Below are 12,942 nucleotides of genomic sequence, written 5' to 3' on the forward strand. Positions count from 1 at the left end.
AACTCAGGACCCTGCATTTGCCAGGCAGGCATTTGTTCTACTGAATTATCTCGCTGGCCCTTCTATTGGTTAGTTCTAAAAATAATTTTTCCTAATGACAGCAAACCTACAAACTTAGTCTATAAAAGATAGTGAGTTTGAGTCCTTATTTCACCTTTGGACACATTCAGCTGGTAACACCTGACAGAAGGGGCTGACCAGCATTCACAGAACAGTCATCCTATCCCTTCAAATCTTCCTCTGCTGAGGTAGTTCTTTGGTGAGAACTCATAGATGTAAGTATATTTTTTTTTTCACAAAGAAGATCACCCACAAATCCCTCCCCAGACTTCCTTGTCATCAATATTTTGTGATGTTCCTTCCAAGGCCCTGGCCATGCAGTGAAACCACTGGCTATCGCCATATGCAATTGGACTTCCGGCCATAGCTCTTTCCAAGCCAATGACCAATCAGGAGCACTTATCAAGCTTCTGCTGCTAAGGGCCATGCCCTGTCTCTGTGAAATTCATATTTTGTTAAGTGAAATTCTGTATCACTTCTATTTTTTTCTATTTAATTCTATTTTATACTCTCTTTAGAATTTTAATTTTTTTCATTTATGTATTTGGTACAGGGTCTCACTATGCAGCTCAGACTCCTAGTAATCCTCCTGTTTTCAGCCTTCCCAGTACTAGAATTATAGGCGTGTGCCACCTCACCTGGACTCAGTCACCAGCTCAGCTTGCCCCAGGGGTGGGGCCAGCATGGCATAAGGGACTGGGGATCAAACCCTGGTCCTTGCATTTGTCAAAGCAGGCACTTAGTCCACTGAGCTATCTTGTCAGCCCTTGTACTCACTTTATTTATCTATTTTTTTCTTAAACATTTTATTTTATTTATTTATTTATTTAAACATTTATTTATTTATTGTGTGCGTGTGTGTGTATATGGTCAGCTCAGCCCACCAGGGGGCGGGGCTGGCTGGCATGTGGTGCTGGGGGATCGAACCGCAGTCTCTGTGCTTTGCCAAGCTTGTTCCAAGTAGGTGCTTCAGACCACTGAGCCATCTCGCCAGCCCCTATTTATCTATTTTTATTTCTTAGCAGAACCGGGGATTGAACTCAGGCCCTTGCACTTGCCAGGGAAGTGCTTATTCCACTGAGTCATCTCCCCGGCTCCCTTGTACTCACTTTAAGTATGTTGCTTCTAAATACCTGAGTACCCCACAACCCAGTTAAGGTGATACATAAAATTAAACATTGCATACTGTTAAGATGGATTATCCCTACAATGTAACACAATTGTGTTACAGAATATGCAAGATACACTAAGATACCACTTGTAATTTTTTATTTTTTTTTTAATTTTATTTATTTATTTGTGTGTGTGTGTGTGTGTGTGTGTGTGTGTGTGTGTGTGGCCAGCTCAGCCCACCAGGGGGCGGGGCTGGCTGGCATGTGGTGCTGGGGGATCGAACCGCGGTCCCTGTGCTTTGCTAAGCTTGTTCTAAGTAGGTGCTTTAGACCACTGAGCCATCTCACCAGCCCCTGTAATTTTTTTAAAAACCATTTTTATTACTATATATTTGTGATACATCATGAATATATTCATTGTGGGTAGTTGGCACATGTAAAATGACACATCTTACTTCTTTTAACATCCCCTACCCTTCCCTCTGTCCCATAGTTCCCTTCTCATTTGCCAAGGATCTATTGCCCTATTTTTTTACTTTTTTTTTTTTTTTTTTTGGCGGAACTGGGGGTTGAACTCAGGCCCTAGTGCTTGCCAGGCAGGCACTTATTCTACTGAACCATCTCCCTAGCCCCTGTCTATCTTCTATTTTGCTCTTATACATTTTTTTTAATGCAATGAGCAGTAAGCAAGTGCTGTGCTACTGACCTATAAATGAATCATTTCTTACAATTTTTTAAGTGGAGAAAAACATCCACACACAATTATAATGCTTACATATGCATGAACTGTATCTGGGAAGACATTTTAGAAGTATTAATAGGTTTCTAGGGGAAGGGAACTGAAAGATCAGGAATAGATGTGAGAAAATTTGGAAGATATGATTTTCGTCCAAGAAGAAAATAGTTTTTGAATTTTTGAGTAAGAACTTACTCAAAAGATAAGAGAGTATTTAAAGTACAACAAGAGAACTTAGAATAAAAGATACACACAAACATAAAAAAAATAAAATTCTAGTCAGGTGTGGTGGCACATGTCTGTAATCTCAGCACTGGAGAGGCTGAGGCAAAAAGACTGCCTCAAGTTCACAGCCTGAGCTACACAGTGAGTTCAACGACAGTATAGGCTACATAATGAGACCTTGTCTCAAAAAAAAAAATTAAATTTCATTATAACCAAGCTGTTCATATAAAATGAATTTTTTAAAAATGTATTTAATACAGGGTCTACAGGGTCTCACTACACAGATCAGACTTGTAGTGATCATCTAGTTTTCAGCCTCCCAAGTGCTAGAGTTATAGGTGTGCGCCACCATGCCCAGTCTCAATGCATCTCAGCATGCCCCAAGGGCAGGGCTGGCATGGCACACCAGGGATCGAACCCAGGTCCCTACATCTGCCTCAGCAGGCATTTTAATCTGCTGAGTTTTGTGGTCAGCCCTTAAAAATGAATCTTTTGATCCTTGGAAACTTGGGAAAAGGTTTCCAAATTCATTTAAAGAAACTGTTGACAATCACAATCAGTTCAATATTAGAATAAAAATTTATTCAAGCAAAAATAAACTCTAGGGCTGGTCAAATAGCTCAGTGGATTAAAGTGCCTGCAAGCAGGTACAGGGGCAGGGGCTGGGGTTCGATCCGGACCTGCTGAGCCGGTCCCACCCCGGGGCAGGCTGAGATGGCAATTGAGAGTTGGCCTGGTGGTGCATACTTGTAATCCCAGCTCTTGGGAGGCTGTAAACAGGCGGATCACCACAAGTCTGATCTAGTAGTAAGACCCTGTACACCCTGTAGACCCTTCCCAAAAATACAAAAAAAAAAAAAAAAAATGCTCATTTAGTGAGTTCCTTGTAAAAGATTTTACCTGTAGAGTTCAATCCCTGGTTCCACCAGAAAAAAAAAGATTTTACCTGTAGATTGGTGATAGATTCACTGATAAGGGAAACTGCTTGACAGAGAGGGGCTGAAGCAGAACAGGAAGGTGGGGCTGGATGAGAGTAGAGATGAGGGAAGGGAAAAAAGGGCAAGAACCAGGAATGGCTTAGTCCACTGAGCCATCTCCCTGCCTCCCACCTTTTTTTTAAAAAAAAAAAATCATCTCTTATCTCACCCCTTTTCCTCCCTCTTTTTTAAAAATGAGACACAGTCTGGCTTAGTTACGGCAGAAGTATGGTGCTCCTGTTTCCTTCACCAACTTTATATGTAAATTTGGGGAGTTGTGGTTATCAGTGGAGGGGCTAGTGCTGGGGATTGAACTCAAGGCTTTACAATAAACTATTGCTATCTTATTATTCATCCCTCAGCAAAAGCAGTTGGGGAGGGGTTGAGGAGATGACTCAGAGTAAGCACTTCCCTGGAAAGCGCAAGGGCCTGAGTTCAATCCCTGGTTCTGCCAAAAACCAAAACCAAAACCAAAACCAAAACCAAAAACAGGTGGGACTGGCCTCTGTGTATGGGTGTATGGGTATATGGGTGTGCGATACTGGGAACTGAACCCAGGACCCCGTGCAAGCTTGGCAAGCACTTCATCACTGAGTGATAACCCTAGCCTTCTATTTCAATTTTTAAACAATCTTTTAATTTTTTTTTAGTTTATTGGTACATATGGCTAGTATATAATGTTTATAATCCTTGTGGGAAGTTGTACTAACACATCCCAATTTCTTTTTTTAAAAATGCATCTTTTTTCTTTCTTTCTTTTTTTTTTTTTTAGAACCAGGGATTGAATTTAGGCCCTTGTGCTTGCCAGAGAAGCGCTTTGTCCACTGAACCATCTCCCTGCCAACCCACTTTTTTTTTTTAATTCATCTCTTATCTCACCCCTTTTCCTCCTTTCTCTTTTTTAAAAATGAGACACAGTCTTGCTAAACTGTCCAAATTGGCCTTGCACTTACAGTCTTCATGTTCATTCTCCTAGGCAGCTGGATTGCAGGTGTGCACCACATGCCTACAGAGTCTGGTCTCTAGTTCATTTGTTTTTGTAGGGATGGGGATAGAATCCAGAACTTCACAGGTACTAGGCAAGCTTCTTTACCACTGAGCTTCATCCCCAGTCCTTGTCTCTAGTTCTTGGTGTTTCCTCTTTTTTTTACTTTCTTGTGGTAAGTGTGAAGTGCTAGAAAACAAATGTTATGAATATTTCTATTTGCCTCCACTTTTCAGAACAAATCTGAGTGTGCATCTCTACTGTAGATATAGCCAAAGTCTATGTATGAGCCATTAGCCAAACCTGAAGTGGGTCCTAACAACAGTGTACCAGATGGTCAAGTGTTTGCCACATTTTCAACAGTTTTTGGTAAATAAATCCAAAGCAATAGCACAAGAGATAGTAAGCAAATCTGGATTGTGGGTATGCGAGAATAAATAAAACTTCTAAACAATATGGTGTGGGGGAAAACTGATCCATAATAATAGGCTACCCACCAGAAACAAGCTAGACTCTAAGGACTTGGACTGGAAGTAGCACAGGTAACTGCTGTTTTCTCCATGGTTATCACAGGTCAGAGTCACAAAGACCTGAAACATAACGGGACAAAATTGTCCAACATTTTCAACTTGATTAAGAGCCCAAATCAAAGAATGATATCTGGAGAGAAATGATAGAGTCAAAAGTCCAAATTCAGCTCTCAAACACTAAAGAACATGAGGTACAGAATGATTCCAATTCATCACTTCCTGATCCAAAGAAGAATATCAAAAGCAGATAACGGGGAGTGGAAATGTTCCAGTAAAAATTAAGTTTGGACTATTGCTTGTGTGTCTTCCTGGGCACAAGTTGTAAAAGCAACACATGGAGTTTAGATTTCTTCCTGGCACAGAGAAGAATTCAGAACAGGGAAGTGAGAGGTGGGTTTTTTTACCACCCCCATGTGTAGAAATGTTTTTTCAAATTCTTTTTTTTCCCTCCAAACTTCATTCCATCCTATCTGCTGCTTACACCAGCAATCCCTCCTGGGACCAAACCAGAAGGCTTGCATCCCATTGGAAGGGCTTGAGGCACCTTCTGCCAAAGCAGAGAATGAAAGGAGCGACCATAATTGCCCCTTAAGAATTGAAGAATTGGGGCTGGGGAGATGGCTTAGTAGAATAAGCGCCTGCCTGGCAAGCGCAAGGCTCTGAGTTCAATCCCCAGTACCACAAAAAAAAAAAAAAAAAAAAAAGAATTCTTTAAAGTGTGAATACGTAGAGTACACAGACCAAGGCTATTTGTTCTGCGACTGCTTTCTTTCAGTCTTTTTATTTATTTATTATTTGGTGCAGGGTCTCACTACACACCTCAGACTTGTAGTGCTACTGTCTCAGCCTCCCAGCACTGGGATTACAGGCATGCGCTACCATGCTTGGTTTTGGTGACTGACATGGTGTGAGATACCAGGGATCAAACCCAAGTCCTTACACTTTCCAGGCAGGTGCTTAGACCACTGAGCTATTTCCCTAGCCCTCTATTTCCTTTTTTCTTCCCCAGTACTGTAGATGGAACCTTGGGGTGCTCTATTATTGGGGCCCTCTTATTATTTTTTTCTTTTTGAGACAAGAATTTACCAAGTTGCAGAGGCTGGCCTTGAACTTTCAATCCTCTTTCCTTAGCCTCCAGAACAGCTGAGATTACAGGCACATGCCACCACACCCAGCTGACTTTCCACTTGTGTGTATTAAATGTCAGTGATGACAAAAACCTTTGGCTTCTCTTCATTATAAGCCTGCAATGCTGAATATGTTATTGCTTTGACTTTTGTTCCCTGAGGATGCTTAGAAAGTAAAAACTCTTCTCCCCATCCAATTTAATGTAATATAAAATTTCTCTGATCAATACTAAATGTTTTCCTTTATTTTCAAAACACTTTATTGTTCCCTTTTTTTTTGAGGTACTGGGAATTGAACTCAGGACCCTGTGCTTGCCAGGCAAGCGCTTATTCTACTGAGCTATCTCCCCAACCCTCTAAATATTTTCTAATACTAAATACTTTCACTTCTGAGATTATGAAAAATTCATCAGCAGTAAACTTATATTCATTCAAAAAGTGAAATAAACCCCATCTCATTGGGTTTCTCCTATTATTTGGAGGGGCTCCACAGTCCCGTCATGAAACCACACATAACCATTGCACACGAATGCCTTCTCCAAAGTCTCTCCCCATGCATGCAGCTGGACATCTGCTGTACAGTCCAAATATTTGTACTTTTGAATGACGGGAGGATACTTGGCCTTGACTGCCTTTTAGTCCTCAGTTAACTTGTAATCCCTAATATCTTACCTCCTCCTATGCCACAGTTACAGAATTAAGTGAACATGTTTTTGTGTAGAAAGACAGTTCTGTGGATGGTTTGGAGAACAGCAAGAGAGGTAGCAAGAGCAATTTAGATTCTAGAACTTGGTGTGGTGGTGCATACTTATAAGTGTGACACTCAAGAGGCTGAGGCAGAAGGATCACAAATTTGAGGACAGCCTGGGAAATTTATAACTTAATGAGACTTTGTCTCAAAAATAAAAATAAGGTCTGAATCCTCGGTTCGGCCAAAAAAAAAAAAAAAAAAAAAAAAAAAGGGGGTTGGCCAGATAGCTCAGCGGACTAAAGTGCCTGCTTAGGCAGGCATAGCAACTGGGGTTCAATCTACGGAGTGCCATGCCAGTCCCAAGTCTGGGGTGCACTGAGATGACGCTGAGATTGGGTGTGGTGGCACGCCTGTAATCCCAATGCTTGGGAGGCGGAAAATAGGAGGATCACTACAAGTCTGATCTGTGTAGTGAGACACTATACTAAATACATTTAAAAAATTGAGAATGCTCACATAAATAAGTAGAGGTGAGCCCAAATAAATAGCTTAATGATGCTCCTCAGGTCTAAGGAAAATATGAAAAATAAAAATAATAAAATAAAAAAGGGGCAGGGCAAAGGCTCTGGGTTTAAGTTAAAATTGAGAAATAATGAGGCTTTACACAACTGCAATGGAAATAACATCTAAAAAGGAAGGGGTCAGGTTGAAAGTTACTTAGAAAGTTCATGGATGATACAGAAACAAGAAGTCTGTGAACCCTTTTGGGTGTATGGAGCCACCATTCACTTAGATGGGAAATAAAGGAACAGGTTTGAGGGGTAAAGTTAGGTTCTAATTCAGGACCATCTCTACCCGGTAGCCCCATAACAGCTTCTGCCTGTGAGTGGACAATAAAAGCCATAGGATGTGCCCTCCAGCCTGTCTCTCAATCCTGCTCTCCTCCGTGTGCTTGGGACTCTAATCTGGAGGCCTGAGTATGTTGCTGTATAACTGTTCCTCCAGGTTCAGGTTATGGCCACCTGTGCTCCTGGGTGTTACTGCTGGACTTCGCCAAGCTGAGCTGCTCAATTCCGCTCACAAATACTGCCAGAGAAATCAGTGACTTTTTCCCACAATATATTGGCCCAAACCTGTGCAGGCCAGCCCTTCGAGCAAGCCAAACTTGCTTTCAGGACACATGCAACTGGCAGCGTGCTACCTCTCTCTCCTCTGGATTTCTGCCACACTCCCAAGGGCTCCTGGCCTTGAGATATATTCTAGAATTGGTTATGTTCCATTTCAGTGGGGCACTGAGTAGTGTGTCTCGACTCCCGCTAAGAATCGTGGTCAATGATATGGATCAATAGTCCCCAAAATGTGGCCTCTGACCAGTAACATCATCTTAGAAATGGACCTTTTTATGCCCACTCCATGTCTTCATTAGAAACTCCATGCCCAACAGTCAGAGCCTATCTCTGCAGGTGCTTCTGAAGCTCACTAAGCGCTGGGCAAAACCAATGCACAATGATGGTGGACTAGGCCTGTATCAAGCCAGCAAGTGCCCACCCAAGCCCCCACCAGGCCAAGACAGCCCTCCATAAATGTGAGTAGCTTATGCTCATTAATGACTTTTTTTTTTTCAGCACTGAGAATTGAACCCCAGGCCTTCACTATGAGCTACATCCTTTCATTGTTTTTGGTGGAAATGGGGATTGAACCCAGGCCCTTGCACTTGCCAGGCAACCGTTTATTCTACTGCGCCAAATGAAAGACCCTATCCTTTCATTTTTTGAGACAGGATCTCCCTGAGGGTTCACCAAGTTGTCCAGGCTGAGCTCAGACTTGTAATCCTCTTGCCTCAGTCTTCCAGATTGCTGGGATTACAGGCATGTACCCCATGCCCAGCAATCTGTACATGAACTTGATAGTGGAGATGGGAGGAATAATTACAGTGCCTCTGAGTTGTACATACAAAAGCCTATTCCAAACCTGGTGGCTACCATTCATCAATTTCTACTTATAAAACCCCAAGACTCTAAGACTGGAGACCCTACACCTGCTGCTTTCTTTGGTCTTTGGCACTCAGCAATGATTGTTCTTCTTACCTGAGATACCCAAATAAATTGTTATTCTAGGGCTAAGGATGTACCTCAGTTGTAGAACGCTTGCCAAGCATGCAAAAGGCCCCGTCTTCCAAGCCCTGAACTGCAAAGTAAAAAATAAAATAAAATGCTAGTCTGAATCAACACCATGGTGGGAAATCTATTTTAATACCATAAGAACTACAGCAATCTCCCCCCTCACCGTTCATATTCAGTAGTCTCTCTGTTTTTGTCTTTAGGTATTCAATTTTTCAGGTGTAAAACTTGAACGGGTTCAACCTAACATAAATTAGGCTTCTTACGGTAATAACAGTTCACACCACCGGCCCATTGACACCAACTGGCTAAAGCGAGTACTGCATAGCCTGGCTTCCCTCATTTGGACCCCGGGATCCTCCACTTCCTAGTCACAGTTCTTGATACTTCTGACGCTTGGCTAGCCTCCCTCATCTGTTGGGGCCATCTTCTTAAAAGCTTAATTACTGAGCAAAAATATTTATGTTACACATTTATATCATGCTTCCAAGTTTATCTTACAAAGCACCTACCACCATTTCCACCTCACAACGCCTTCAAGCATATTCAAGTTAAGCCGGTGTGGTGGCCCACGCCGGTAGGCTGAGGCGGGAGAATCCACGAGCTCCGAGATCAGCCTGGTCAACATAGTGAGATCCCGGTCTCAAAAAAAAAAAAAAAAAAGGAAAAGTGGGAGCCCTCCAGGGATCTGGGGGGAAGGAAGGGGTAAACCACATCCATAACCTGCCAGCTGGCTGGCGAAATTCTCGCTCGCCTCACAAGAGTACCAAAGGGCTTCAGATGCCGCCGCCCAGCGGGAGCTCACGTACAGCTTCCTGGGAAATGTAGTTAGATGTTCCAGTTAGAACTACAAATCCCGGCAAGCACCGCGCCGCAGCCTCAAAACGAGGGAGGTTTTTAGTGAATCTGAGTATTGTTTGTTTGTGGGGAACGTGGGCATGCTTCATAAGCCTGATTCAGCATTCACAGGAGGCTTTTTAGACACATGATAACTCGCCGGTGAGCAAAAACTGACTTTTGCTTCCGCTTCTTCCGCGTTGTGGCGAATCTGCCGTTGCGATACGGTGGCTGGCTTCTCAGGACCAACGACAGGAAGTTTGTGGAATCTGCTGTGGGAAACAGCGCGAAGGCTTCCTGGGCTTCTCGGATAGTTATGGCGGCCGCGGCTTCCCCCACCCCCGGGGGCTCCGCGCCCGAGGGGGCGAGTTCCACAGAAGCCCATCTGCAGTACAGCCTTCTTCTGCAATACCTGGTGGGCGACAAGCGCCAGCCCCGGCTCCTGGAGCCTGGCAGCCTGGGCGGGATACCGAGTCCGGCCAAGAGTGAAGAACAGAAGATGATCGAGAAGGCGATGGAAAGCTGCGCCTTCAAGGCAGCGCTGGCCTGCGTGGGAGGTGAGGCGAGGCTTTAGGGGCCTTGGGGAGGCTGAGTTCTCAGCTTGGGGTTCACCGCCAAGAAGACCGCGCGCCTAGAGGGTGAGGGATCTGTAGGCTTCGACCTTGACTGCACCGCGCCTGGCTCCGTGAACTCGGCGACGCCTCTCCAGTCCCCGAGGTTAGCTTTCGAAGATGGATCGGAGAGTCAGTACTACGGCCTGGGCCTGCGGGTGAAGGGGTGGATTTCACTGATTGATTTGTTCAGTCACTTACTCATTCAGCAGGTTGTTGCTAACAGCAGGCCCGTGCCAGGAGGTGGGAATGCGGGATGGAACAGAACAGAACCGCGTTCTCATGAGTTCAGCATTTTACAGTATGAGAGAAGAATGTTGAGTAGAAGCCTTGCAAGAGTGCTGTAGACCTAGAGAACTGCAAATGCAAATACAGGAACTGCTTAGAGTTTTGGGAAAAAACACCCAAGACCCAGTGTGACTAGACCTTAGTGTGCAAGGGCTTTGTATGAAATACCATCTTAACCTTTTGAAGGTTTAAGAGCTTACGGCATACCTTCAACAAGTGACCGCATTTGTAGAGCAGTTTAAATTTCATTGAAAATAAAAGGCATGCAAGAAACAACTAACAAAAGTGTAGATTTTAGAAAGTTTGTTTTTAAAAAAAATCTATTATTTATTTATTTGGTACAGGGCCTTGCTATGGAGCTCGGACTCTAGTGGTCCTCCTGTCTCACCCTCCCCAGCACTGGGATTACAGGTGTGCACTACCACGGGTTTTGGTGGCCCGAATGACACAGGGTGGCTCGGTATGCAGTACCAGGAATCAAAACGGGGTTCTTCTTGTCAGGCAGCCACTTAGGCCGCCGAGCTATCTCCTCAGCCCCAAAGTGCAGATTTTGAGAAGTGACCTACTTGAGTGACTGGAAAGAAGGAAGCAGAAGCAGGAAAGTCTGGGCTGAGAGGTGTCCACAGTTTCATGGAATTGTCCTGGACTTCGAGGGGATGAGAGGACCTCCATTTTCTGCCCTTTCCAGCATGAGAAGGAGGGGCTTTTGTTTGTTTGATTGGTATTCCCATAGCCTGGGACCTGACAGTTGCTTAGTAACAACTTGCAGAAAGAAGTGAACAAATGAACAAAGACAATCATTTTGTACCTGCCATATGGATGTTGACCATTCAGCAGCTCAGGAATCTTGTATGTGGACAGCAGTGTGGGATTTGCTATTTGGTATCTATGTGTTTTACTTTTTATTTTTTATTTTTTTGCAGTACTGGGAATTGAACCGAGGTTTTTTGTTTGTTTTTGAGACAGGGTCTCCCTACTATGTAGTTCAGGCTGGCCTTGAACTCACTTTGTAGTCCAGGCTGGTCTCATGATCCTCCTGCCTCAGCCTCCTAAATGCTGGGATTAAAGGCATGAACCACCACACCCCGCTGAACCTAGGGTCTTTGTACAGAGCTACATTCTTCATTTCTAAAATAAAAAAAAAATTTTTTTTTGAGTCAGAGTCTCACCAAGTTAATAAATTGCCCAACTGCATTTAAACTTCAGACCCTTTGCCTCAGCCTCCCAGAGTACTGGGATTACAGGCTCACAGGATCACTGTGAAGAATAAATGAGGCAGTGACTATAAAGCATCCAAGTGCCTGACACATAACTGAGTGACTTATGAATGACACCATGACCAAGGGAGCGATTTGCAAAGTTGGTAACTGAATTTGAGGGTGGCTGGTTTACATATGAAAGTGTGGAGAGAACATAGGGTTGCAGCCTGAACCATGAAGAATGTCAAGAAATGAAGGGAAAAAGCCTAGAGGAGGCAGGAAGGATAGACCCTGCCCCCTTTTCTTTTTTTTTTTTTTTTTAATTATTTATTTATTACATTTATTTATTGTGTGTGTGTGTGGCCAGCTCAGCCCACCAGGGGGCGGGGCTGGCTGGCATGTGGCGCTGGGGGATCGAACCGCGGTCCCTGTGCTTTGCCAAGCTTGTTTCAAGTAGGTGCTTTAGACCACTGAGCCATCTCTCCAGCCCCTGCCCCCTTTTCTTGAGACAGGTCTTGCTATGTAGTTTACTCTAGCCTTGAGCTCTTGGTGAGCTTCCTGCCTTAGCCTCCCAGTGCTGGGGTTGTAGGCTTACACCACTAAGCCGGGCCAAAATTTTGTAATGTGTGGGCAATTAAGAGCATTGAGTGGTGAAAGGGGTGACCTCCTCACTTGGGGCCACCCAAAAGTTTGTCTTCAAGTATGATCCAATCATACTTGTATGATCTGGCATACTTGTAATTCAGAAAACATGAAGAAATGTTATCTCTGTTTGCTTTTAGGATTTGTTTTGGGAGGTGCTTTTGGGGTGTTCACTGCTGGTATTGATACCAACGTGGGCTTTGACCCTAAGGATCCTTACCGTACGCCGACTGCAAAAGAAGTTCTTAAAGATATGGGGCAGAGAGGAATGTCCTATGCCAAAAATTTTGCCATTGTGGGTGCCATGTTTTCCTGCACTGAGTGCTTGGTAGAATCTGTAAGTGTCTCTGCTTTCTAAGAAATCCTTGTCTGCCACCATCTCTTTTAAAGATAAATGACTTTAATGTTACTAGAATGCAGATCAGGGACATAAAGATACATTCCAGATTGTACTTCCATAAAATAGTTTGTGGTGTAGATTTTTTGTATGTTTATGATATGGTGTTTTGTTCTATTTTTCTTTTTGATGAGTTAATGTGTTTTTATTTTTTATTTTTGGTGCTGCAGTTTGAACCCAGAGCCCCACAGAGGGTAGCCAGCTGCTATTCCACTGAGCTATACCCCCTAGCCCAGTTAACGATTTTAATTTTGTATATATAAATTTATTTTTGAGTTGTGACTTTGCTGTGTTGTTACCCAGGCTGAACTGGACTCAAGTGATCCTGTTGCCTCAGCCTTCTGAGGAGCTGGAGCTACAGACATACCATTGCATCCAGCTTTCAGTTAATAATTAAATAAATAA

General features: G+C 43.6%; 1 protein-coding gene and 1 pseudogene across 1 annotated transcript in view; one reads left to right on the plus strand and one right to left on the minus strand.

Annotated features, from left to right (window-relative positions):
- Positions 1-5,821: 5,821 nt before the first annotated feature.
- LOC111817835 lies at positions 5,822-8,736 on the minus strand (annotated as a pseudogene).
- Positions 8,737-9,476: 740 nt separating this feature from the next.
- Timm22 (translocase of inner mitochondrial membrane 22) overlaps positions 9,477-12,942 on the plus strand; it is an 8,793-nt gene continuing 5,327 nt past the window's right edge. The window contains exons 1-2 of the mRNA XM_004635364.2: positions 9,477-9,957; positions 12,281-12,477. Coding sequence (XP_004635421.1) covers positions 9,717-9,957; positions 12,281-12,477 — 438 coding nt within the window. The 5' untranslated portion in view covers positions 9,477-9,716. The remainder of the gene's footprint in view (positions 9,958-12,280; positions 12,478-12,942) is intronic.

This window comes from Octodon degus, unplaced genomic scaffold (genome assembly GCF_000260255.1).
Source record: "Octodon degus isolate 3935 unplaced genomic scaffold, OctDeg1.0 scaffold00072, whole genome shotgun sequence".
NCBI classification, from domain to species: domain Eukaryota; kingdom Metazoa; phylum Chordata; class Mammalia; order Rodentia; family Octodontidae; genus Octodon; species Octodon degus.